This window comes from Hylobates moloch, unplaced genomic scaffold, assembly GCF_009828535.3.
Source record: "Hylobates moloch isolate HMO894 unplaced genomic scaffold, HMol_V3 SCAFFOLD_15, whole genome shotgun sequence".
Taxonomy (NCBI): Eukaryota; Metazoa; Chordata; class Mammalia; order Primates; family Hylobatidae; genus Hylobates; species Hylobates moloch.
Window position 1 is genome coordinate 96,151,498 of NW_026652290.1, and position 27,376 is coordinate 96,178,873.

The window sequence follows — 27,376 nt, forward strand, 5'->3', positions numbered from 1 at the left end:
TGCCTCTCACTACCTGGTCACCTCCTGGGCAGAGACTCCATCTCCCCACTTTTCCCCACCCTCACATGCTGGGATGCCAATGCTGGGTTTTCCAGTGTGTCCACAAATCTCTGATGCTCATCCCTTCCAATATTGGAGCCTAATTTCCCTCCCCTTGAGCATGGGCTGGACTTAGTGACCTGCTTCTAGCAAACAGAATGTGATGGAAGCGACAGTGTGCCATCTCCAAGGCTAGTTCACAAAAGGCACAGGGCTTCCTCCTTGCCCTCAGTCTCCGGTCACGGGCTCTGGGGTAGGCAGCCGCCATGCTGTGAGGACCCTCAAGCAGCTTCACTGAGAGGCCCACGTGGTGAGGAACTGAGGCCTCCCACCAACAGCCACTAGAGGGAGCCAGCTTGTGAGTGGCTCCTCCAGCCCCAGTCCAGCCTTCAAATGATGTGGCCCTGCTTGGCTGGTATCCTGACTACAACTTCTGAGAGACCCCAAGCCAGGATCACTCAACAAAGTGCTCCCACATTCCGAACCCTCAGAAACTATCTGAAATAAGTTTTGTTAATTTAAGTTGCAAAGTTTGGGGTGACCCCGTTACACAGCAATAGTTAACTTCTAATTTCTAAAAGAGACTGCCTCAACTCCCTACTCAAGTAATAACCCTGCTCAGGCCCCCGATGGCCTAGAGACTCAAGCGTCACTGCCCCCTCCCAGCGTGCCCCCAGCCCACTTCTCCAGGCTCGCCTTCACCACCCTGTGTCTCTGAATCCTCCGGCACCTCCCCACTTCCGCACACGTCCTATGCTGTGCCCTCTGCCTACAGTGCTGTTCCAATCACAGCTACCTAAAGGCTGCCTGGTGCTGGGACCCAGCTCACTTCCTCTCACAGCCTCTGCTCCAGAAAGCCCCCGAGCCCCAACACAACTCTCCCTCCGGTACTTTCTAGAACCTTCCTTGCTACCCACAGTAGATATCTTTGCGCAGGTGCCTGTCGCAGGCCCCCTCGCCTGGCAGCTCCCGGAGACAGGCTGCGTGTGTCCCACAGTGGCCGCAGTGCTGCCTTCGGGAGGCCCTCGACGAAGCCCAGGAACGGCCCACAGCACCTGAGCTCCCTGTGGGGCGTCTCGCAAAACACCCAACACATCCCGAGTGGGGAGCCCCGGTGGCACCTGCCTCTCCCCAGTACTTTTCTCAACCACCCTGAGTCCTTTTCAGAAGAAAGAAAATTGATTTTGATTGTCTCAGGTAGTAATCCGCCTCCCAGCCCTCACCTCATCCACAAAAGGTCAAACCCAGCCAAGTTCCAGGACAGGAGGAGTGAGGGTGAGTGTGCAGGTGAAAACACCTTCGCCCCAGAGGGACCCCCACACGCCCTTCCCTCACCGCGCCCTGGAGAAAAGGGCGGTGGCATGGAGGGGATGCAATCTGAGGCCAGGGATCCTCGGCCTCAGCTCTACTGACGGGTGCTGAACCCTGGGCCCTGAGGGGTGCTCAGCAGCCACCCTGGCCCCCACCCACTCCATCTCAGGAGCACCCCCCCAAATTTTGACAACCACAGATGTCCCCAGACACCGCCAGTGTTCCGTGGGTCAAGACCGCCCCTAGATGAGACTCTATGTCTAACAAAATGCTATTACAAAAGATGGCTGCTCCATGGGTTTGTTTGGAAGGGTGTTGCACCTGGAAACAGCAAACACTCACACACACTGAAAGCCACACCTGACACGAGACCAGCACGCACTGCAAGCCTGCACCCCGGCACAGGCCCCATGCAGCAGGCAGGAGGCGAGGAGGGCCCTGCACTCTGGTCAGAAGGCGCCGCCCCTTGGTAACTTTGCACCCAAGACACAAGGTGCCTCAACTACGAAACAGAAAAGCAAGCCTCAGCTCTCAGCGAGGATGCCAGGAAGACCAAGACGGCCGAGAAGGAGTCTGAAATGCCACAGGTCACTGCCCAGAGGAGAACTGGCTTGCTACTACTGTTTGGGGTTGTGTTTTGTTTTTTCAGATGGAGTCTTGCTCTGTTGCCCAGGCTGGAGTGCAGTGGCACAATCTTGGCTCACTGCAAGCTCTGCCTCCCGGGCTCAAGCATTTCTCCTGCCTCGGCCTCCCAAGTAGCTAGGACTACAGGCATGCGCCACCACGCCCGGCTAATTTTGCATTTTTAGTAGAGATGGTGTTTCTCCATGTTGGTTAGGCTGGTGTCAAAATTCCTGACCTCAGGTGATCCACCTGCCTCGGCCTCCCAAAGTGCTGGGATTACAGGCGTGAGCCACTGCGCCTGGCCTGTTTTGCGTTTTGTAAGGAAGGCAAAAATGACAACCACAGCCCTGGCTCGCCAAGGACCCCCACGGAGCTCTGCAGAGGCAATATGGGTACACTGATGCGGGAGGGAGGTTCACACCTATGCACCTATGCATGCACACATACATATGCATTAATGTGCATATATGCACACAATGCACACGTGCACACCCACACATACATGTATGCATGTACATCAGCACACACGTGCATGCTGCATGCACACATGCATGTACACGTACATACACATGAAGCCCCTACACAGCTGGGTGGCTGCATGTTAACCCATGTGCACCACTCCCGCTAGGTGGAAGCCACCTGTGTCTCCCATGTAACCCACCAAAGCCAGGAGAGGTTGCAGAGGGAGGCAGGAGCCCAGCAGGAGCTCTGGGCCGCCAGAAGCCAAGCCAGGCCCAGGTCGCCCCAGGCCTCTGGTGGCCCTGAGGTGCTGGCCACTGTTAAGCCCAGCCGTGCAGGGGCCAAGGGCGAGGCTCTGGACAGCACTCAAGCCACGCAATGTGACTAGGTTTGGGTTTTCAAGATGCTTTGGCCCCGGCCTGCTTTTCAAGTCGCCCTGTCTCCTCACGCCAACTCAGCTGCTGCCGCCTCCCGTCACACAGCGCCTTGGAGCCGGGACGCAGGGGTCCACACACAGCAGACCCAATGTCTGGATGCCTGGGTCCTGCCTGAGACCTCACACCCCACGGCTGGGGCTCAACATCCAGGGTCCTGGTCAGCAGAGGCTCACTCCCACCCAACCGGCCGCCATGTGGCCCCAAAGCAACAGCCCCAACTCGGGCCTCAGCCCACATGGCTCCACCCTGACCCAGCCTGCCCCGCCTGCAGCCACACTCCACCTGAAAGACATCGGAGCTGGAACGCTCTTTTGGCTCCAAAATCTTCAACAGCTGCCCACTGGAAAGAAATGCCAGCCCACTCCTCCCGAGACAATGTGTGAGCCCCTCCGAGATGCCGCCTCACTCTGGACTCATCCACAGCCCCCTGACGGCCCTCATCTCCCAGTCTCAGGCCACCGCAGGGCACCTGCCAGGGCAGAGCCTTCTGTCCACTCCTCACCACACACCAAGCACCACGGCAGCTTTACTCGTAAAAGCCAAAAAGCCAAAGCTCCAGAGACCCTTCAGCAGGTGCACAGGTGCAAAGACCCCACGCATAGACCGCTGCTCGGTGCTGGGCAGGAACGGACCACTGACCACACCGCCACCCTAAGGGCAATGCACCAAGTGGTCCCACCCATAGCAATGAATGTCTGTGATCACCCCCAAATCCCTATGTTAAAATTCTCACCCCTCGGACAGCGGTGTTGGGAGGCGGGATCAGCTCCTTCCGCCGCGGAGCTCTGGGGAGCTCTTTCATGAGGGCACTGATGGTTCCAGGAGGGATCCCGTCCCCATGAGGACACAGCAAGAAGGCACCGCTGTCTATGAGCCAGGAAACACAACCACCCCCTACACCAAATCCACAGCGCCGCCGTCTATGTACCAGGAAACACAACCACCCCCTACACCAAATCCACAGCGCCGCCATCTATGAACCAGGAAACACAACCACCCCCTACACCAAATCCACAGCGCCGCCGTCTATGTACCAGGAAGCGCAACCCCCCCTTCCCCCCCCCCCAAATCCACAGAACCTTGATCTTGGACATCCAGCCTCCAGAACCATGAGACAAACTGGGGTAGTTTATAAGCCACTGAGCCTGCAGTATTGTCACAGCAGCCCGAGCTGACTGAGACGGTGACAAAATGTTAGGAAAAGAGGACACTGCGGGAAGCTGGGGATCCAGCCAGGGGTCCAGCCATGAAAGGGCAGCTGGGAGGGTCCTGCAGGACAGACGCTGCCTGGCCCCTGCCTGTGGCAGGGCAGCACGCACTCCACAGGTGACGAGTCAAACCCAACTTCACATGCACCCCTCCCACCCTCCCTCCCCACCACGAGGCCACACCCACCGCCGGGTCCCGCTGTGAGACCCCCAGTTTCCTGCCTCACACTAGGTCTGGAGCTGGTGAGCTCAGCCTCCCAGGAGACCGTCGTGGGCACTGGCAGCTGTGTGCGACACTTGCTTCAGCACCAGAGTTAAATATAAACTACCCCTTCAATCAGGTCCTTCCCCTTCCCAAACGCCTGGGGAACTCCCATTGCAGAAATCCAAAGGCCCGGTGTTCAGGAAGCGCCCAGCACCCCCACAGCATGGGCCCTTCGAGGGTGGCTCTGCCATTCCCTCCTCAGTGAGGTATGGCAGTCACTGTCTGCAGCCTGCCGTGTCAGCTTCCCGAGCGCAGGGGCTGTGGCTGCCCTGCCCACCTGCATCCCTAGCCCCTACGCAGAAGGTGCTGTGTACATGTTTCCTGAGTGAACCGAATGAACCTGGCCCTGGTCCACGGTGCTGGATCCCTCATGTCCCCATTGGGTCCCCCGCACTCCAGTGCCCATCAGGATGGACCTGACTGCGTGTCACCAGCCACGGCTCCTGGGAGAATGGGGCCCACATCTCCCACACCTGAGGGAGCCTAGGTCTCCGGAAGGCCCCCACACAACCACAAGCAAGGTGCTTTGCCTCTGCAAGCATGGTTCCTGGTGGGCCTGCCCTAGGCCACCCCACAGCGGACCCCAGACGCTAGGGAGCCTGCAGGAGGCACACCCTCAGGTGCACTCAGCAGGCCACCACTAGGAGGGGCCAGAGTCCGCCCACTGCTCCCACAGAGCCAGCTTCCAGAGGAGAAAACCACCCTCCCGACTGGACCCGCTGGCCAAGATCTGGAGAGGCCAACCAGGAGGAAGGAAGTCTGTGCCCCGGCTTCCTTGTCCCCCGCAGGAAAGGAAAACAGAGGAAAAGGACGCTCCAAGCCCCACGAGAGGGCGCAGCCCTGAGAGCACGAGCTGAGGGCTCATCTGATGCTCAAGATTCAAAGCCAGGTGCGGTGGCTCACACCTGTAATCCCAGCACTTTGAGGCCAAGGCAGGTGGATCATTTGAGGTCAGGAGTTCAAGACCAGCCTGGCCAACATGGTGAAACGCCGTCTCTACCAAAAAATTTACAAAAATGGCCAGGCACAGTGGCTCACGCCTGTAATCCCGGCACTTAGGGAGGCCAAGGCGGGCGGATCACAAGGTCAGGAGATAGAGACCATCCTGGCTAACACGGTGAAAGCCCGTCTCCACTAAAACTACAAAAAATTGGCCGGGCGTGGTGGTGGGCGCCTGTAGTCCCAGCTACTCGGGAGGCTGAGGCAGGAGAATCACTTGAACCTGAGAGGCAGAGGTTGCAGTGAGCTGAGACTGCACCACTGCACTCCAGCCTGGACGACAGAGTGAGACTCTGTCTCAAAAATAAATAAATAAATAAAAAATAAAAATAAAAAACATATAAAGATTCAAGTAAGTAACCCATGACCTCAGTGGCAGGGCTGAGACCTGGGAGCCGACACCTGGCAGTCAGACTTCCAGGGTTCTAGGCTGCTTCCCGTCTACGATGCCTGAGCCAAGCCCCACAGTGCCCAAGACTGTGAGATGTGGGCCGAGAAGCCAGGAAGCCCCCACCAGGCTGCGGGGAGGCAGGGCCAGTGCACACACCGGGAGCAAGGCCAGAGCCACAGAGCCCCACCTGAGAGATTCACATGACCACTCATCAGCACCCATGAGAAGGCGGGTTGGTGGCAGCCCACGCGTGTGCATGCGTGTGCCTGTGATCTTGGCTCTTGGAAACAGCCGGGAAATCTAACCCTGACCACGAGCTGTGCCGACGGGTGCAGGATCAGAGCCAGGCACCAACCTGACGCAGGGGCCCGAGGAGGGGCAGCCCTCCTGCAGCGAAGGACGGATGCCCCTCATCCAGCTTCACAAGGGGCCTCATGCCTGCCCCACTTCAGTCTCAGAACCCCAGGAGGTAGACAGCACCTCAGCGCCTGATTGACTGGAGGGGAAACTGAGGCACGGAGAGGACAAGCTGCCTCCCTGAAGTCACACAACCCCTAACGGCAGGGCCTGAACAGACTTGGGTCTCCTGGCTCCTCAGCTTATCCCTGGCAAGCAGCCCAGGACGTGCTCTTCTGTTCCAGCACGCACCCTCAGGCAGGGAAGTGAGAAGACAAGGGGGTGCCCTGAGAGAGGAAGTGCACCCGGCTGGCCCCGCTGCTGAGGCTCAAGAAAGAGCCACTCCGAAACTCACTACCCCAGGTGGGGCATGACAGCCAGGGGCAGCGATGGCAGGACAGCCTCTGGACTGGAACCCAATCCCATCTCCACAGCAGCAGAGTCCCCAGGTGCCTCAAAGGTGCAGACACTAACTGCCCCTCGCTGGTCAGGGGCCACGCCACCTTGTTCTAGTCCCACTGAGGCTTCCGTGCAGACTGGCTCCCAAGTGGGAGTGACCCTCCCCACTGGAAGTGGATGGTGTCACTCACCCACGTTTTCTATGTTTGTTTTGTTTTGTTTTGTTTGTTTGTTTTGAGACAGAATCTCTCCCTTGGTCGCCCAGGCGGGAGTGCAGTGGTGCAATCTCAGCTCACTGCAACCTCTGCCTCCTGGACTCAAGGGATCCACCTTGGCCACCCAGGTAGCTGGGACTACAGGTGCACACCACCAAGTCTGGCTAATTTTTTGCATTTTTGGTAGAGACAGGGGTCTCGTCATGTTGCCCAGGCTGGTCTCGAACTCCTGGACTTGAGTGATCTGCCTGACTCGGCCTCTCAAAGTGCTTGGATTACAGGCGTGAGCCACCGCACCTGGCCATACAAAACTTCTGAGCTCCCGTCTCCTCACGTGCTGGGTCTTACCACAGCCATTACTGAAGCCCCCGACAGCCTGGGAGACTGGTCCCCAGCCTTGCCCAGCCCATCTAATCCAGCTGTGGGCACTGGCCTGGACATCTCCACCTGGGGGACAGGGACAGAGCCCCGCCCCTGCCCAGCTCACTGACCGTCGCCAAACAGTCTGGGATGAGATCGCTGATGGGGGAAGGGCAGGAGTCCGCAGGCCAAGGCCCCCTCTCCAGACATCTGACCAGGCCACAAGCAAGGGCCTGACTGGTCAACCCTCGCCCCGTCCAGTGGGACTGAGGCCGAGCGAACCCGCGCGGCTGGAGAAACGGCTGCTTCATTCATCCCACAGGTGGGCCCGGCCCCACCACAGCCCTGGGGGCTGCATTCATCCCACAGCGTGGACCTGGCCCCACAGTCCCTGGGGATTAGGACAGGCAACAGAACAGCCACATCTCTACAGGCCGCACAAGTCCCGCTCAGTGGCGGGGCCCAGCACCCATCAGTGTGGACACGGTTAACAATGGCAACAGACACAGCGCCCTCCAGTTTGACCACACCCTTCAGCCCCCCCACCCCACTCCGTCCCTGCAGGGCCCCTGAAACATCAGGGTGACCACACAGGTTTGACACAAGAGAAAACGGAGCCTGGGCCGCCGCCAGACAGTGCGGTACCCAGAGCGCCAACTCTGAGGTCAGACGGGGACAGAAACCTGGGCCAGCACCGTCCCTCCTGGAGCCTCCCAGGCCTTGGGGTCCCCATGTGGACGCCATCCAGGGAGCACCAGCGCCCAGGGTTACTCGGCAGCTTTTCGGTGCAAAGCAGCCAGCAGGACGGGCGGCCACAGGGGACAAGAGGGCTCCCTCCCTGCTGTCTGCTGCACTGGCCTCATCTCATTTAATCCTTCAACAATCCTACAGGGGGAGGGACATCTTTCCCACGTGACCGATGGGGAAACTGAGGCCAGGAGAGGGAAATGACTCACCCCTGGCTGCCTCCAGAGTGTGCCCCCACTGCCCCGTGCTGGCCGGCCCAGGGCAGCCCAGGCCACAGGCGGGACTCAGGAAGGAGCTTCTGAGAGCCAGCTGCGCACTGTCCCCGGGGACCCCTTCTGCCCGGCGCACAGGCCCACAGGCAGGTGACAACCAAGCCTGCCCCAGCAGAGACCCCTGGCGTGCACCAGGCCAGCCTGCAGGGCATTGGGGAGTGCCGGGCCACTCCTCTCCACTTCCCTGCATGATCTGCCTTCAGTCAGCCAATGACAGTCACTCACCAAGCATCTCCGAGGCCTACACAGCTCAATGACATGGGCAGGGAAGCAGGGGATCAAGGACACGCAGCTGACGATGGCCACGAGAAGGGAAGGGGGCTGCTAAGACACACGGGTCAGGGGTCCTGCTCCCAGGGACACTGGGCGATGTCTGGAGACATCTGTGGTTGTCACAACTGGGGGGTGCTCCTGGCCTGGTGTGGGTGGAGGCCAGGGACGCTGCGCAGTACCCTGCAGTGCCCAGGACAGCCCCACCCCAGAGGATGATCCAGTGTAAAACACCCATGGAGCTGGGGCTGGGGAATCCTAATCAAAATGTCTGTGGGCAGATCCCAGATCCCAGATCCCAGGGCGGGATCCCCCACGGAGCAGTTTCTCACAGAGCACCCAATGTGTGCCACACACGCCAGGTTCTGTGGACGTGACAAGATATCACCACGCCGGCAGTGGGAGCAGCAGCCAGCATTCAGTGGGTGCCCACGTGCCGTGGGATGGGGATCACCACCGAGTCCTCACCCCACTGCCCCCTGAGGAAACTGAGGCACAGACCTGAAGTCCCACAGTTGCAACAGGCAGAGGTGGGCTCTGAACCTGAGTCTCCCCAGGCCATGTACCTGATCCGGACACCACACTGCTCCCAGGCCCTGCAGGTGGCCCGAGGCCCCACCCACCAGTGCTGTCCTGAGAGCGCCTGTCAGCAGGCTGCCGGAGACCAGGCTGGACCAGGAACCCCCACAGCAGAGACCATCGGAGGCTTCTGACCCAGAGGCAGGGAGTAGGGATGGAGGGTGGGAGACTGGACCACAGACATCTTGACGGCGGGGAGGGATGTGGCCAGGCCCAGATGACAGCGAGAGTCTGGATCCAGGGCAACCAACTCTGGACAGTCCAGAAGACCTGCCAGGTGCCCTACAGATGACAGACATGGTGGGAGGCCCCCCGGTAGGGAATGCTCCACGCAGGGCCTGGCGGCAGGAGCTACATGCACCTGCAACCACCCGCACGCCAGCAAACCGGCACTTAGGATCCCAGGTTCTGCGAAACGACTTAATTTCTGCCAGATAATCACCCTGCACGTGGGCCTTCCCAGAGCCCCTGGCCACCCCTAATCGCATCCACCGCCCTCAGTCACCCAGGTGGGCAAGCCACACAAGGCTTCCCATCCTCCACTCACAAGCTGGGGTGCCCAGCGGGGAGAACACAGCCCTGCTGGGGACCCAGAAGGGGCGCCAGGTCCCAGCTCTGTCTATAGGGTAGGGCCGAGCAGGCCCCGCGAGCGCCCCTCTAAGATCCGTCCGACTCCACCACACACCTCCCCAACCTCCTGATGCCACGGCGTCCTCCCCGTGCTGCCCAGGGTCCCGGTCCCTGACAGAGACAGGCTCCAGCACAAGACTCAGAAAGTGAAACCTCTCGTGGTTAAATCTCACCACAGCACCGGCAGAGCCGGGCAGGAGGCTCGGCAGGAAGCTCCACGGAGCTCACAGCTGTGGAACGGAGCTTCCCGGACCATGCCCGGGAAAAGCAGACCCTTTCAGCCACCATCATCATAACTGATTACATGTAAACGCAAAGGCAAAGGACGTGAGAGCAGGCCCGGACCGAGTCCCCACGTCTCCCCAGCCTGGGCTCGGGCTTGGGAAGTCAAGGTTGGACGAGGCTATCCAAGGGCGCTTCCTGCTCCCAGGGTCTTCTGGGACACGGCACAGCCACCCTGCCAGGCGCCAGAGGCCACGCTCCACGCCTCCCAACACTGGGCCAACAGAGGCCCGGCCCTTCCCGTGGGGCCACCGCACCCCACGCTGGATCCCGGGCCTTGTCACTGCCCCGTGGGGGCCGGCGCAGGCCGGACAGGAAGCCTCCGGAACTAACCATCCTGCTTTATTTAGAAAGCCTGGAGCCACTCCGGCTCAGCCTCCCTAGCAGCCTCAGGCCCCGGGAACAGGCATTCCCATGGAAGTCCCCACGTTTCCAAGCACAAACCTGCCACAAGGAACTATACGGGGGTCCCCTCCACAGTTTACCAGTGGGACGAAAACCTAACAGCCGAGGGCTGCCCGTGAGAGGCAGAAGCCCAGCAGGCCTGGGGAATGGGAACCCAGATCCAAGGGCTCCTGGCAGGGCCGGCAGGAGCTCTCCAGGGCACGGGGCGGACCCCAGGATGGCGGCGGCGCGGCACGGAGGCTGGAGCAGTGTGTGCACTAAGCGCGCAGTACATGCTCGCCACTCCTGTTCCCATCCACAGCTGTCACCACCATCGACAGAAGTGTTCATAAGGACAAACCTGGAATGCCATGGGTATAAAACAATATATGCATTCACACCCATGCATACACTGAGTAGTGAATTCACACACACACACGGCTTTGACGGTGCATAGAAAAATACTCTAAGCAATCATGGAAACTTCTGACAAAATAATTTGCGCTGATTATCCCTCAGCTTTGCCACGAGCATTTTACGTTGTATGCTACCACACAGTAAAGGGTCTCAAATGGGGGCAACGTGCCCCCCAAGGGACAATGGGCACTGTCTGGAGACATCTGTGGTTATCACGACTTGGGGGTGCTCCTGGCATGGAGTGGGTGGAGGCCTCGGACACTGCTCAGCACCCTGCAGTGCCCAGGGCAGCCCCACCCCAGAGACCGACCCGGCCTAATGTGCACAGGGCCCCGGGGAGACCTGTTGCATGTAACAGAGAGGACCATTTGAAGCGTGAACAGCACATTTTAGCCGCCGCGGGAGAGGTGGCACGGCAGCTGGAACCCCGTCCAGCTCTAGGGCTCCATAAGGTCCCTCTCTACCCCGAAAACAGGGCATGGGACGTCCTTGCCAGGCTGACCGACCTCACAGGCCATGTGCAGCCCCAGGGAGGCAGTAGATGAGAGCGAGCGGACACAGCATTCTTCCAGAACATGCTTCACCTTGTTGCAAACCCAGGGGTCGGGGCAGGGCCCTGGAGCCCTGCTGCCCCAGAGCCTGGAAGGAGCCAGCACCACCCACACAAACGAGACCCTCCTGGGCCCCAGATGCCACAGGGGTGCGGTGGCAGGCCCCTGCCTCCCTCCCCAACATCCACTCCACAACGCTGTACAGGAGCCATGGGGAGAAGGAGGGATGGAGCCCCCACTGCTAAGGGGCAGGGGAGTTAAGAATTCTAGGGAGAGGCAGACCCGGCTTGGCTGGGCCTCCTGCGGAGTGCCAGGACCTCCGCCCAGAGGTCTCTGAACATTCCGTGGGCCGCAGGTGCCATAGCCACCTGCTGCAGCCCAACAGCCCCTTCCTCCCGGGGAGCCTCGGCCCCACCCTCTAGCTGCTCCCTGAAAAACAGGGGCAATCGCAAGCTCGGGGCTGGCCTACTGGGAGAGTGGAATGAGTTCCCACAAGCAGGCAGGGAGTCTGACAGAAGTCCCCTCCCCTGCACCCTGGGGCCCCAGCCCCTGGACCTCAGGTGGTCAAAGTCCTCCCAGCAAGGGGCCCTCCAGCTGGGATGCAAGGTTGCTTGGACAGGAAGTTTTCTGAGGGTATGTCTCATCAGATTCCCTTGGGAGTGAAGCCCTCCCAAACCCCTGGCAGCCCCAGCCCTCTGCGTGGCACTGACACCAGTCCTCCTTGCGTCGCACGTGAGCTCACGTCTTCCTCACTGTCCTATCTGCCCCGCCTGGCCCTGAGCCTGACAGCAACCTCCCATCTTACAGGCTGATAGGGGTCAACTTCCAGGCTCACAGAGTGGGAGGGGTGGGACTGCAGACACAGGTGCTCCTGCAGCAGACACCCCCGGGCCACAGGCGGGCACTGGACAGAGGATGCCGGAAGGGCTGCATCACTTCCAGACTTGCTCCAAGCAGCCAAGGCGGCAGACACGGGAGCCCTGACCTTCGTCCTTGAACCCCGTGTCAATCTCAAGTCCAAAGTGCAGGCACAGAAGCCTGGGTGCACGCAGGAAAGGCGGCGGGGGTTCTGGAGGTCACAGAGCCACAGGGCAAGGCCATCTGGTAAGATCTTTATGACACCAGTAATTCCTAACTCCCCTCCATCCAAACAAAGTCCACGACCCACTACAAAAGCCAGCCAGTGCCACTCTGTGCAAAGTGCCACCACACGGGCCCCACTGCACATTTCCTCCAAACGTGAGGGCCACGGCTGTGCCTACCCGCGTCTCCTGGAAAGATGGCCCATTTTAGAACCCTTAGATAAATCAAAACACAAGTTTGGGGAAAAAAATCAGGAAGGCATTTCATCCAAGGCACCTCTCTAACCCGGGACACGGAGAGCCCTAAGAGGGTCACAGCAGGAGAGGCAATGTGTTCCCCACACAACATGCGACCTGCCTCCTCCCCAGGAGCCACCGCCACCAGCACGCCCCCTCCTCCGTCACCGCTGCCTCTGCCCGCATTGCCGACCCTCCCCACCTCCCCGCCCCCGGCCCAGGAGCTAACCTAAGGAGCTCGGGAGGGCAGGGGCGGGGCAGGGTAAGAGCTTCTGTTTTGTAAATGACTGAAGGGGCCCTTATTTGGGGTGACAACACTTTACAGCTGCCCCGACTGGCTCCCTGCAGCAGGTGTGCCTTGGGGAGAAGGAGGTTCACCAGCAAACCTTCTCCAGGACGGTAGGGAGGGGCCGGCAGATGGGGGGCTGCTCCCAACGAGGACTCAGCGTGGCTCCCACCAGGACTCTAAGGAAGGGGGCGGGGAAGGCTGCCGAGATAGCTGCTTGGGACAATAAGCAAAGGCTCCCACAGGTGTCAATCGCCCCACCCTCAGCTGAGCAGAACCCTGAGGAAAGACTGTCTTTTTCCCACAGGGTGCATTCCAGCCAAGAGAAGTACGAGGTTTCCCGGAACAGGAAGGGAGGAGAATGGCCCTGAAGGGAATAAGGGGATAGGGGACACGGAGGAGTCTTCGAGGGGATGGGGTGGTGTACGGGGCCTGCATGGAGGGTACAGGGCTCTGCTTGGAAGGAAGGGTCAACGCGGGGCCCTGAGAAGTGAGGGGTGAGTGTGCCCTGTGGGTTACAGCCCAAAGGTCTGGCCCTGAAGGGGTAGCGAGGGGTGGGTACTCCGGTGGGGTAAGGTCCCTGTGCAGGGAGGGACTGGTCCCTTGAGAAGGGACAGAGGGCAAATCCTGAAGAGTCCTGGAGGCCCAATGTGGACGGCAGAAACTGGGAGCTGACCTAGGAGGGATCGGGGGCCTGATCCAGACAGGACAGACACGGGCTGACACCGGAGGGTCCCTGGTGCCAACGTGAACAGCACAGGCAGGGGCTGACCCCGGAGGATCCCAGGCGCCGACCTAGACAGCAAAGGCAGGGCTGACCCCAGAGGGTGCCAAGCCGACCCGGACGACACAGGCAGGGCTGATCCCGCAGGGTCCCGGCCCGACCCGGACAGGCAGGGCAGGCACAGGCAGGGCAGGGCCCGCAGCCGGCAGGCCCGGGGGCCGCACTCACCGAGCAGCAGCAGCTTGAGCTCGCGCCGGGCGTCGCGCTTGTCCCGCCGCAGCTGCTTCTCGATCTCGGCGTTGATCCGCTTGGACTCCTTCACCTCATCGCTCAGGCAACACGCCATCATGGACTCCAGAGTCATCGTCCCGGCCCCGGCCGCCGCGGCCGCCTGCCCGCCGCCGCCCAGCCGCCCCGGCCCCGCCCGCCGGGCCTTCGGCCCCCGGGTCGGCCCCGGGCCAGCGGGCCCGCCCCGCGGCCGCCTTGGAGCCCGCCGGGTCCCCGTCGGCCGGCCGGATCCCGGCGCCCAGCCACCGCCAACCGCAGCCGCCGCAACCGAGCGACAGCGCCGGACAACCTAGCAGGCTGGGAGCGCAGCCCGCGACGGGCAGACGGTGCGGCCAATGGGAGGGGCCGGCAGCCAAGCGCGCCCACCGTGGGGGCGGGACTAGCGGCCTGGGCGGGGCAACGGCGGGCGCGAAAGGGGCGGGGCGGGGCGAGGGCTAGGGGCCCGCGGGTTTGGTTGCGCCGACGTGGGAAGGGGAACGCGCAGCCGGGAGCCGGGGCGGGGCCGCCCGGGATTGTGGGAATGTGGCGGACTCGGCCGGCCAGGCTCGGCTCCGCTCGGCTCCGTTCGGCCCCGCTCGGTCTCGCTCGGCTCGGCCCGCTCGGCCCAGGCGGGGTGGCGGACACGCGCACGCGGCCGCTGCGCTCTCTGGGTCTCCAGGTGCCTGGGCAGCTGTCGCTGCCCGCGGGAAGCGGCCTGACATTGCCTGACAGGAACCTTCACTCATCCATTAAAAAACGTTAATGGAGGCCGGGCGCGGTGGCTCACGCCTGTAATCCCAGCACTTTGGAAGGCCGAGGAGGGCGGATCACCTGAGGTCTGGAGTTCGAGACCAGCCTGACCAACATGGAGAAACCCCATCTCTACTAAAAATACAAAATTAGCCCGGCGTGGTGGTGCACGCCCGTAATCCCAGCTACTCGGGAGGCTGAGGCAGGAGAATCACTTGAACCCGGGAGGCGGAGGTTGCAGTGAGCCAAGAACAAGCCATTGCACTCCAGCCTGGGCAACAAGAACGAAACAATGTCTCCAAAAAAAAAAAGGGCCGGGCGCGGTGGCTCACGCCTGTAATCCCAGCACTTTTGGAGGCCGAGGCGACGAATCACGAGGTCAGGAGATCGAGACCTGAACGCCTGTAGTCCCAGCTACTCGGGAGGCTGAGGCAGGAGAATGGCATGAACCCGGGAGGTGGAGCTTGCAGTGAGCCCAGATCGCGCCACTGCACTCCAGCCTGGGCGACAGAGCGAGACTCTGTCTCAAAAAAAAAAAACGTTAATGGGACACCTACTGTGTATTAGGCATTAACGGGACACATTCTATATACCAGGCACAGACCAGAGATTAATGGAGTGCCTACTGTACATCAGGTGTAAATCAGGCCTTACTGCAGTGCCTGCACTATTCCAGGCCAGGCATACGCATTAATGGAATGCCTACAGGATACCAGCCACTGCTATAAGCTGGTCAAGCTAACCCTACCCAAGTGATACCTTTTTTTTTTCTTTTTTTGAGATGGAGTCTTGCTCTGTCGCCCAGGCTGGAGTGCAGGGGCGTGATCTAGGTTCATTGCACCCTCTGCCTCCCAGGCTGTAGTGATTCTCCTGCCTCAGCCTCCTGAGTAGCTGGGATTACAGGCGCGCCACCATGCCTGGTTAATTTTGTATTTTTAGTAGAGACTGGGTTTCACCATGTTGGCCAGGCTGGTCTCAAACTCCTGGCCTCTAGTGATCTGCCCTCCTCGGCCTCCCAAAGCACTGGGATTACCACCTCACCCAGCCATATCTTTATCCTTACTTTGCAGATGAAATGGAAGTGGCCACCAGAATTTATAAAAACATGTGTGTTCCCACCACCTTGCTGACTACTGAAAACCCTTTTCCCTCTCTGGCCTCCTTGGCCAACCCCTTCGCATCCTCTCTGTTTCAGTTCAAACATCAGCTCCTCAGGGAGACTTCTCCTGACTCCTCAGACCAAGCCAGGCACCTTCTCTTGAGCCACAACTTGAAATTGTATATTCTGGCCAGGCGCGGTGGCTCCTGCCGGTAATCCCGGTACTTTGGGAGGCCAGGCAGGTGGACTGCTTGAGCTCAGGAGTTCAAGACCAGCCTGGATAACATGGTGAAACCCCGTCTCTACTAAAGATACAAAAAATTAGCTGGGTGTAGTGGCACATGCCTGTAATCCCAGCTACATGGGAGGCTGAGACAGGAGAATCTCTTGAACCCAGGAGATGGAGGTTGCAGTGAGCTGATATCGCACCACTGCACTCTAGCCTGGGCGACAAGAGTGAAACTCCATCTCCAAAAAAAAAAAAGAAAGAAATTATATATTCTTCTGGGGGTCTCTCTGGAGACTCAGTTTCCCAAATTGGCCATCAGTTCCATGAGGTCAGAGCCTGTCTGGTTCACCTAGAACAAAGATTGGCAAACCACAACCCTCCGCCCTATGGCCCATAAGCTCAGAATGGCTTTTACATTTTTTTTTTTTTTTTTTTTTTGAGATGGAGTCTCGCTCTGTCGCCCAGGCTGGAGTGCAGTGGCACGATCTCAGCTCACTACAAGCTCCGCCTCCCGGGTTCACGCCATTCTACCGCCTCAGCCTCCCGAGTAGCTGGGACTGTGGGCACCCGCCACCACTCCTGGCTAATTTTTTTGTTGTATTTTTTTGTAGAGACGGGGTTTCACCATGTTAGCCAGGATGGTCTTGATCCTCTGACCTTGTGATCCGCCTGCCTTGGCCTCCTAAAGTGCTGGGATTACAGGCGTGAGCCACCGGGCCCAGCCTGGCTTTTACATTTTTAAACGGTTTTTAAAAATCAAAAGACAGTAATATTTCGGTACATATAAAAATTATATGGAACTCAAATTTCAGCGTCCATGTATAGGGTTTTGTTGGAAGCCAGTCATATCCATTGATTTCCATACTGAGTGTGGCTACTCTTACCCCACAGGGCAGCATTACAAGAACTCTTAAAAGATTTCCTATGTGGTCCCTTACAGAAAGAGACCTAGAATGAGGCTCTAACACACACTAGGTGCTCAATCAATGTGTTTGGAATGATGGGAAAGGAATAAAAAAGCCTGGTCTGGGAAGAGTGGCTCATGCCTGTAATCCCAATACTTTGGGAGGCCAAGGCAGGAGGACTGCTTGAGGCCAGGAGTTTCAGACCAGCCTTGGCAGCATAGCAAGACTCCCACACACACACACCCTACGAAAGTAAAAATAAAATTTGCTGGGCGCAGTGGCTCACGCCTGTCATCCCAGCACTTTGGGAGGCCAAGGCAGGCAGATGACCTGAGGTCAGGAGTTCAAGACCAGCCTGGCCAACATGGTGAAACCCCATCTCTACTAAAAATACAAAAATTATCCAGGCATGGTGGCTTGCACCTGTAATCTCAGCTACTTGGGAGGCGGAGGCAGGAGAATCGCTTGAACCCAGGAGGTGGAGGTTGCAGTGAGCTGAGATCACACCAGGAGGTGGAGGTTGCAATGAGCTGAGATCACACCACTGCACTCCAGCCTGGGTGACGCAGTGAGACTCCATCTCAAAAAATAAAAGAAAATAATGAAATAAAATTAGCCGGGCATGGTAGCATGTGCCTGTAGTCCCAGCTATTCAGGAGGCCAAGGTGGGAGGAGGATCACTTCAGCCCAAGAGGTCAAGGCTGCAATGAGCCATGATTGCACCACTGCACTCCAGCCTGGGTAACAGAATAAGACCCTGTCTCAAAAACTGAAATTAAGGCAGGTACAGTTGCTCATGCCTATAATCCCAGCACTTTGGGAGGCCAAGGCAGGAGGATCACTTGAGCCCAGGAGTTCAAGACCAGCCTGGACAACATAGTGAGACCCTGTCTCTACAAAAAAAAAAAGACAAAGGGAAGATATTAAAAATGAATACTAGAGCCTAGATTGTTCTTGGAGCTGGAAATTCATTTTAAAGAGGAGGAAACTGAGGCACCATTGCACACGACTTCGCTGACTGCGGCGCCTCTCCCAGCCCCTGACGCTGCCTGACCTCCCCACCACCTCCTCCCTCTACCTGGCCCTTCCCAGGTTCCAAATGTCAGGAGCCTATCCCTCATCTTCAGAGGTACGCCTTGATATACCCTTCTCCCTTGTCTTGAGATAAGAGGGCAAAGGGAGGGTCAAAGTCTCCGTTTATCAGTTCCTTGGGTGTGTGGGAAGATTAGCTCACTTTTTTTTTTTTGAGATAGAGTCTTGCTCTGTCGCCCAGGCTGGAGTGCAATCAATGGCATGATCTTGGCTCACTGCAACCTCCATCTCCCGGGCTCAAGCAATTCTCCCATCTCAGCCTCCCCAGTAACTGGGACTACGGGCACCCCCACATCATGCTCAGCTAATTTTTGTATTTTTGTAGAGATAGGGTTTCACCATGTTGGCCAGGATGGTCTTGAACTCCTGACCTCAGGTGATCTACTCACCTCGGCCTCCCAGAGTGCTGGGCTTACAGGTGTGAGCCACCGCCCAGCCAAAAGATTAGCTCCTTGAAAAGCTCATCTTCTGGGCTTCCAATCCCACCTCAGCTGCACGAAGCCAGGGGGCTCCCGGAGTTCCCCCCTCAATAGATCAAAGCTTCAATTGCTTGTGAAACTTACAACCAGAGGGCAAATTCTGACCAAAAACATGGTCACTCACTTGGCCAGGCAGAGTGGCTCATGCTTGTAATACCAACACTTTGGGAGGCCAAGGCGGGAGGACCACTTGAGCCCAAGAGTTAGAGACCAGCCTGGACAATATAATGAGATCCTCTCTCTGTTAAAATAACATACGGCCGGGCGCGGTGGCTCACGCCTGCAATCCCAGCCCTTTGGGAGGCCGAGGCGGGCGGATCACGAGGTCAGGAGCTCTAGACCATCCCGGCTAACACGGTGAAACACCATCTCTACTAAAAATACAAAATTGTTAGTATTTTTACTAAATTTTTTACTCCATTTTTATAAAATGGAGAGAGGGTTTCTCCATGCTGGTCGGGCTGGCCTCAAACTCCCGACCTCAGGTGATCCACCCGACTCGGCCTCCCAAAGTGCTGGGATTACGGGCTTGAGCCACCATGCCTGGCCTTTTTTTTTTTTTTTTTTGAGACAGGATCTTGATCTGTCGCCCAGGCTACAGTGCAGTGGCACAATTTCAGCACACTGCAGCCTTGAATTCCTGGGCTCAAATGATCCTCCCACCTTAGCCTCCCGAGTAGCTGGGACTACAGGTGCCCACCAATATGCTCAGCTAAATTTTTTTTTTTTGAGACAGAGTCTCGCTCTGTCGCCCAGGCTGGAGTGCAGTGGCGCAATCTCGGCTCACTGCAAGCTCCGCCTCCCAGGTTCACGCCATTCTCCTGCCTCAGCCTCCCCGAGTAGCTGGGACTACAGGCGCCCGCCACCATACCTGGCTAATTTTTTTTTGTATTTTTAGTAGAGACGGGGTTTCACCGTGGTCTCGATCTCCTGACCTCGTGATCCGCCCGCCTCGGCCTCCCAAAGTGCTGGGATTACAAGCGTGAGCCACCGCGCCCGGACAAATTTGTTTAATTTTTTGTGGAGATGGGATCTCACTAGCTTGCCCAGGCTGATCTCAAACTCCTGGGCTCAAGCAATCCTCCCTCCTCAACCAGTCTCTGCCATAATGCCCTGTTCTTTTCTTTCAGCACGCCCAGCCTTGAGCATTTATTAAAGAAACTCCGTGGGCCGGGCGCGGTGGCTCATGCCTGTAATCCCAGCACTTTGGGAGGCCGAGTCGGGCCGGCCGATCACAAGGTCAGGAGATTGAGACCATCCTGGCTAACACAGTGAAGCCCCGTCTCCACTAAAAAATTCAAAAAAAATTAGCCAGGCGTGGTGGCGGGCACCTGTAGTCCCAGCTACTTCAGAGGCTGAGGCAGGAGAATGGCGTGAATCCAGGAGGTGTAGCTTGCAGTGAGCAGAGATTGCCCCACTGCACTCCAGCCTGGGCGACAGAGCGAGACTCCAGCCTGGGCGACAGAGCGAGACTCCATCTCCAAAAATAATAATAATAAAATAAACTCCGTGGAAACCCCCTCCTGGCTGCAGGGCTGCCCTGGGCATTGCTGGGAGGAGATCCAGTGAGGAGCAGGAACAACAGTTGGGGCCAGGCTCAGGGACTCACGCCTGTGATCCCAGCACTTCAAAAGGCTGAGGTAGGAGGATAGCTAGAGGCCGGGAGTTGGAGAGTAGCCTGGCCATCACCCCAAAACCCCATCTCTACAAAAAATTTAAAAATTAGCTGGGTGTATTGATGCACGCCTATAATCCCAGCATTTTGGGAGTCTGAGGTGGGAGGATTGCTGGGGCCAGGAGTTTGAGGCTGCAGTGAGCTGTGCTTGTGCCACTGCACTCCAGCCTGGGTGACAGAGTGAGACCCTGGCAGAAAGAAAAAGAAAAGAAAAGGCCAGGCGTGGTGGCTCTTGCCTGTCATCCTGGAACTTTGGGAGGCCGAGGCGGGTGGATCACCTGAGGTCAGGAGTTTGAGGCCAGCCTGGCCAACATGGTGAAACTCTGTCTCTACCAAAAACTACAAAAATTAGCTGGGCATGGTGGTGGGCACCTATAATCCTAGCTACTCAGGAGGCTGAGGCAGGAGAATCACTTGAACCCGGGAGGTACAGGTTGCAGTGAGCCAAGATTGTGCCACTGCACTCCAGCCTGGGCAACAGAGTGAGGCTCCTTCTCAAAAAAATAAAGAAAATAAGGAAAAGGAAAGGAAAGGAGGAGAGGAGAGGGGAGGGGAGGGGAGGGGGAAAAGAAAGAAAGAAAAGAAACAGGCCAGGCGCGGTGGCTCACACCTGTAATCCCAGCACTTTGGGAGGCTGAGGCAGGCGGATCACCTGAGGTCAAGAGTTCGAGACGAGCCTCAACATGGAGAAACCCTGTCTCTACTAAAAATACAAAATTAGGCCAGGCGCGGTGGCTCATGCCTGCAATCCCAGCACTTTGGGAGGCCGAGACGGGCGGATCACGAGGTCAGGAGATCGAGACCATCCTGGCTAACACGGTGAAACCCCGTCTCTACTAAAGATATAAAAAATTAGCCTGGCGTGGTGACCGGCACCTGTAGTCCCAGCTACTCGGGAGGCTGAGGCAGGAGAATGGCGTGAACCCGGGAGGCAGAGCTTGCAGTGAGCCGAGATCACGCCACTGCACTCCAGCCTGGGGGACAGAGTGAGACTCCGTCTCAAAAAAAAATAAAAATACAAAATTAGCTGGGCGTGGTGGTGCACACCTGTAATCCCAACTACTCTGGAGGCTGAGGCAGGAGAATCGCTTGAACCCGGGAGGCGGAGGTTGCAGTGAGCTGAGATTGCGCCACTGCACTCCAGCCTGGGCAACAAGAGTGAAACTCCGTCTCAAAAAAAAAGAAAGAAAGAAAGAAAAGAAAGAGAGAGAGAGAGAGAGAGAAAGAAAGAAAGAAAGAAAGAAAGAAAGAAAGAAAGAAAGAAAGAAAAAACAACAGAACAACATCATGGGGGTCTTCCATTCTCAGTCCCTACTGTGTGCCGGGAACTGGGCCAGGACCCAGAAAGCCTCCTGTGAGTCAGATGGCGAAACTGAGGCCCATCAGGAGATGGGGAGTTGGCCCTGGGCCCCAACCCGGAGCTGAATCCCGACTCCAGCATCCCCACCCAGGGGCCCAGAGTGACAAAGTCCACACTCACAGCAGTGCCTTCATGGCGTTGGAGGCCCCTCCCTCCCTCCTCAGCTCCCCACGACCTCCTCCCTTCCTTGTGGCCTTGGCCTCCTGGACCTTGAAGAACTGGATTTTATGAGGGCCTGGGGTGAGAACAAGGCCATTTCCTGGCACAGAGCTGCGAGCGAGGACAAAGGTGACGGGGACCCAGGCTGAGGACAGGCAGGGTGCAGGGGCACCTGTTGCCACAACTACAGCTCCGGAGTCAGGGGGCAGGACCCGCTGCATGGAAATACCAGCCCCCTCCAGGCCTCAGGGTGGAAAATGGGCAGTCATTGCCTGCCATAAAGAAAACTGGCCGGCGCGGTGGCTCACGCCTGTCATCCCAGCACTTTGGGAGGCTGAAGCGGGCAGATCACCTGAGGTCAGGAGTTGAAGACCAGCCTGGCCAACATAGTGACACCCCATCTCTACCAAAAATACAAAAATTAGCCGGGCGTGGTGGCGGGCGCCTGTAATCCCAGCTACTCAGGAGTCTGAGGCGGGAGAATGGCATGAACCCAGGAGGCGGAGGTTGTAGTGAGCCGAGATCACGCCACTGCACTTCAGCCTGGGCCACAGAGCAAGACTCTGTCTCAAAAATTAAAAAAAGAAAAAGAAAATTATCAGGCCAGGCACGGTGGCTCACGCCTGTAATCTCAACACCTGGGGAGGCCGAGGCGGGTGGATCACCTGAGACCAGCCTGGCCAACGAGGTGAAACCTCGTCTCTGCTAAAAATACAAAAATTAGCCGGGCGTGGTGGCGGGTGCCTGTAATCCCAGCTACTCGGGAGGCTGAGGCAGGGGAATCGCTTGAACCCAGGAGATGGAGGTTGCAGCGAGCAGAGATCGTGCCATTGCACTCTAGCCCGGGGAGACAGAGCAAGACTCTGTCTCAGAAATAAAAAATAAAAAATAAATGGTCAAGCTGGGCATGGTGGCACATGCCTCTCTTCCCAGCTACTTGGGAGGCCAAGGCATGAGGATCACTTAAGCTCAGGCGTTCAAGAGCAGCCTGGGCAACACAGCAAAACCCTATCTCTACAAAAAAAAATAAATGAGTAAGGCATGGTGTGCGTGCCTGTGGTCTCAGTTTCTTGGGAGGCTGAGGTGGGAGGATTGATCGAGCCCAGGAGTTTGAGGCTGCAGTGAGCTATGATCGCGCCACTGCACTCCACCCTGGCACACAAAACAAGAACCCCTGATCTAAAACCAAATAAAAAAAAAGGGGAGCAAGTGGAATTCTCCTCCATGACTGGTGGGAATGTGAAATAGCGCAGCTACTTTGGAAAAAAGTCCAGCAGATTCTTAAAAAAAAAAAATTTTTTTTTTGAGAGAGTCTCGCTCTGTCGCCCAGGCTGGAGTGCAGTGGCGTGATCTCGGCTCACTGCAAGTTCCGCCTCCCAGGTTCATGCCATTCTCCTGCCTCAGCCTCCCGAGTAGCTGGGACTACAGGCGCCCACCACCACTCCCAGCTAATGTTTTTTGTATTTTTTAATAGAGACGGGCTTTCACCGTGTAAGCCAGGACGGTCTCAATCTCCTGACCTCATGATCCTTTAAACAAGATCAGCTGGGTGCGGTGGCTCACATCTGTAATCCCAGCACTTTGTGAGGCTAAGGTGGGCGGACCACCTGAGGTCGGGAGTTCGAGACCAGCCTGACCAACATGGAGAAACCCCGTCTCTACTAAAAAATACAAAAATTAGCTGGGCGTGGTGGCGCGTGTTTGTAATCCCAGCTACTCGGGAGGCTGAGGTAGGAGGATCGCTTGGACCTGGGAGGTGGAAGTTGCGGTGAGCCAAGATTGCGCCATTGCACTCCACCCTGGGCAACAAGAGCGAAACTCCGCCTAAAAAAAAAAAAAATTTTAAACAGGATCTAGGGCTGGGCGCCGTGGTTCATACTTGTAAACCCAGAACTTTGGGAGGCCGAGGTGGGTAGATCACTTGAGCTCAGGAGTTCAAGACCAGCCTGGCCAACATGATGAAACCTCATCTCTACTAAAAATACAAAAGTGGCAGGGCGGGGTGGCTCACACCTGTAATCCCAGCACTTTGAGGGGCTGAGGTGGGCAAATCGCGAGGTCAAGAGATCGAGACCATCCTGGCTAACACGGTGAAACCCCATCTCTACTAAAAATACAAAAATTAGCCAGGCATGGTGGCACGTGCTTGTAGTCCCAGCTGCTTGGGAGGCTGAGGCAGGAGAATCATTTGAACCAGGGAGGCAGAGGTTGCAGTGAGCCAAGATCATGCTACTGCACTGCAGCCTGGGCAACAGAGTGAGACTCCATCTGAAAAAAATAATATTAAGTAAATAGATAAATAAATAAAATAAACAGTATCTATTTATATTTATTTTAAATAAATAAACAGGATCTAGCCATTTCATTCCTAGGTATTTTGCCAACAGAAATGAAGACATGTCAATACAGACGCCTACACTCCATACTAACAACAGCCATAGTTTATGCTGCTGGAAGCTGGGAGTCTGGCTCTCTGGTTCTCATCTAGCACACCCTCCCCAGGCTGTGTGACTTTCAGGGGGAGACTTGCCCTCTCTGAATCTCCATCTCTTCATCGGTGAAATAAGTGTAGTGATAAAAATTTCCGTATACCAATGGGCACATGGAAAGTTGCTTGGCCAGGCCTGGTGCCCCACACCTGTAATCCCAGCTCTTTGGAAGGCTGAGACTAGAGAATCGCTTGAGCCCAGGAGTCCAAGAATAGCTTGGGCAACATATCGAGACCCCATCTCTACTAAAAACACAACATTAAAAAGTAACCAGGTGTGGTGGCATGCACCTATATTCCCAGCTACTCAGGAGGCTGAGGTGAGAGGATTGCTTGAGCCTGGGAGGTTGAGGCTGTAGTAAGCTATGATTGCACAACTGCACTCTAGCCTTGGCAACAGAGCAAGGCCTTGTCTCAAAAAAATAAACAGGCTGTGCCCCGTGGCTCACACCTGTAATCCCAGCACTCTGGGAGGCTGAGGCGGGCAGATCACCTGAGGTCAGGAGTTCCAGACTAGCCTGGCCAACATGGTAAAACCCCAACTCTGCTAAAAATACAAAAATTAGCCAAGTGTGGTGGCACGTGCCTGTAATCCCAGCTACTCAGGAGGCTGAGGCAGGAGAATCCCTTGAACCCAAGAGGCAGAGGCTGTGGTGAGCCGAGATCTTGCCACTGAACTCCAGCCTGGGTGACAGAATGAGACTCCGTCTCAAAAAAAAAAAAAACAAAAACTTCCTTTCTAATACCACCTGCCCTTGAAATCTTTCCTGGGTGAAGCCAAGAACCCTCCCAGGCTAAGCCCCAATTTTGGGGCTCACCTGCCCTGCATCAAGGGGACCAGGGCAGACAGGACTTGGCTTATCAAGCTGAGGGAAGATAGGGCTGGGCCCAGGTGGAGGCTGTGCACATATGGAAAAGTTTTGGGGCAGATAACAACACAGACCCTGCAACCACAATCCCTGGGTTCAAATCCCCACTCTCCCTCCTTGCTCTTCCTCCCAATTCCATGACCTTGAGCTGTGACCTTGAACCAGGGACTCATCCTCCCTCAGCCTCCATTTCCTTTTGGCAAAACAGGGATATAAGAGTTACCTGTGGCCGGGCTCCCGCCTATAATCCCAGCACTTTGGGAGGCAGAGGCAGGTGGATCACCTGAGGTCAGGAGTTTGAGACCAGCCTGGCCAACATGGTGAAACCTCGTCTCTACCAAAAATACAAAAGTTAGCCAGGCGTGGTGGCACATGCCTGTAATCCCAGCTACTCAGGAGTCTGAGGCATGATAATTACTTGAACCCGGGGCGGGGGGCGGAGGTTGCAGTGAACCGATTATCATGCCATTGCACTCCAGCCTGGGCAACAAGAGGGAAACTCTATCTCAAAAAAAAAAAAAAATTGGGAAGCTGAGGTGGGCAGATCACCTGAGGTCAGGATCACTCTGTCTCTAATAAAAATACAAAAATTAGCCAGGTGTGGTGATGCAAGCCTGTAGTCCCAGCTACTGGGGAGCTGAGGCAGGAGGCAGGAGAATCACTTGAACCTGGGAGGCAGAGGTTGCAGTGAGCCAAGATCACACTACTGAGCTCCAGCCTGGGCCACAGAGCAAGACTCCATCTCAAATATATATATATGTGTATATATATTAAATCTGGCAGGGTGCCATAGTGCACACCTTAGTCCCAGCTACTCAGGAGGCTGAGGAGGGAGGATCACTTGAGCCCAGGAGGCCGAGACTGCAGTGAGCTATGATCGCACCACTGCACTCCAGCCCAGGCGAGAGAGCAAGACTCTGTCTCTAAAATATATATATATAAATAAATAAATGCACTAAATCCGAACGAATGAATGAATGTTTTGGTTAAGCTCCTTGATTATCCCAATTCTGGCTTCGGGCAAATAACTGAGCCAAGACTTTCTCTTTTAAAAAAACAAACATTAGAAACCATTTCCTCCGTGAGCAGGTTGAGTTTCTTATTCCCAAGTAAGGGCAAAACAGATTGCACCCAGGGCTGCAGGCTCTGGCCACGCACACGGCCTCCTACAAAGCTTCTGCCCACAGGCTCATCTGATCTTATGATTCGGGAAACACCCGGGACACGGGGTCACAGCTTAGACTCTGCCCCGCCTTTGCTGAATTAGACTGTGCAGAGAGTCAGCCCCAGGAAGCTGCATTTGAAACAAGCCCATTCTGAGCCCAGGGAGGTCTGAACATCCACAGACATCCCACACACAGCCAGGGACAGCTCGTACCCGGTTTCTGCAGACATGGATTTAGTGGAGAAGCCTCTTCATGTTAAATTCACACTGAATTATTGTTATTTTATTTATGTATTTATTTTTCTGATGGAGTCTTATTCTGTTGCCCTGTGTGGAGTACAGTGGCACAATCTCAACTCACTGCAACCTTCCTCTCCTGGGTTCAAGCGATTCTTGTGCCTCAGCCTCCTGAGTAGCTGGGACTGCAGGTGCATGCCACCACGTCCAGCTAATTTTTGTATTTCTTAGTAGAGCCGGGGTTTCACCATGTTGGCCAGGCTGGTCTCGAACTCCTGACCTCAAGTGATCCTCCCACCTCAGCCTACCAAAGTGCTGGGATTACAGGCATGAGCCACCACACCCGGCCTTCATAACTGAATCCAAACCTGAGTCGGGGACTGTCCCTCCTCGGCTCACAGCCCTCCATGGCTCCCACCTTCCTGCGGGAAAAGCCCAGGTCTGTCCCATGGCCCACAAGGGCCTGCACCAGCCCCTCCCCGTCCTCCCCTCCTCCCTCTCTCCCTTTCCTCCCTCTGCTCCAGTCACACAGGTCTCCTTAGTGTTCCTCTAACTAGTCAGGCACAGTCCTACCCCAGGGCCTTTGCACAGCCTGTGCCTTCTGCCTAGAACTCTCTACCCACATTGTGAGCTCTGTCCCTGCACAATCTAGCTTTGTCTATCCCTGTTACTCCTTGTAAACCCCTCCTTCTGGGCCTGGCGAGGTGTCTCATGCCTGTAGTCTCAAAACCTTGGGAGGCCAAGGCAGGCACATCACTCGAGCCCAAGAGTTCAAGACCAGCCTGGGCTTGTCAGTGAGAACCTGTCTCCACAAAAAAATAAGATAAAAGTTGCAAGGCGTGATGGCACACACCTGTAGTCCCAGCTACTTGGGAGGCCGCAGTAATCCCAGCACTTTGGGAGGTAGAGGCAGGCAGATAACCTGAGATCAGGAGTTCGAGATCAGCCTGGCCAACATGGCAAACTCCCGTCTCTACTAAAAATACAAAAATTAGCTGGGTGTGGTGATGCATGCCTGCAATTCCAGCTACTAGGGAG

At 56.7% G+C, this 27,376-nt stretch overlaps 2 protein-coding genes across 3 annotated transcripts in view; one reads left to right on the forward strand and one right to left on the reverse strand.

The window, feature by feature from the left end:
* GNA11 (G protein subunit alpha 11) overlaps positions 1 to 13,983 on the reverse strand; it is a 28,660-nt gene extending 14,677 nt beyond the window's left edge. The window contains exon 1 of the mRNA XM_032176816.2: positions 13,793 to 13,983. Coding sequence (XP_032032707.1) covers positions 13,793 to 13,928 — 136 coding nt within the window. The 5' untranslated portion in view covers positions 13,929 to 13,983. The remainder of the gene's footprint in view (positions 1 to 13,792) is intronic.
* The window catches only part of ZNF77 (zinc finger protein 77), a 263,032-nt gene that overhangs the window by 77,040 nt on the left and 158,616 nt on the right, over positions 1 to 27,376 (forward strand). The gene's annotated exons all lie outside the window — the stretch shown is intronic.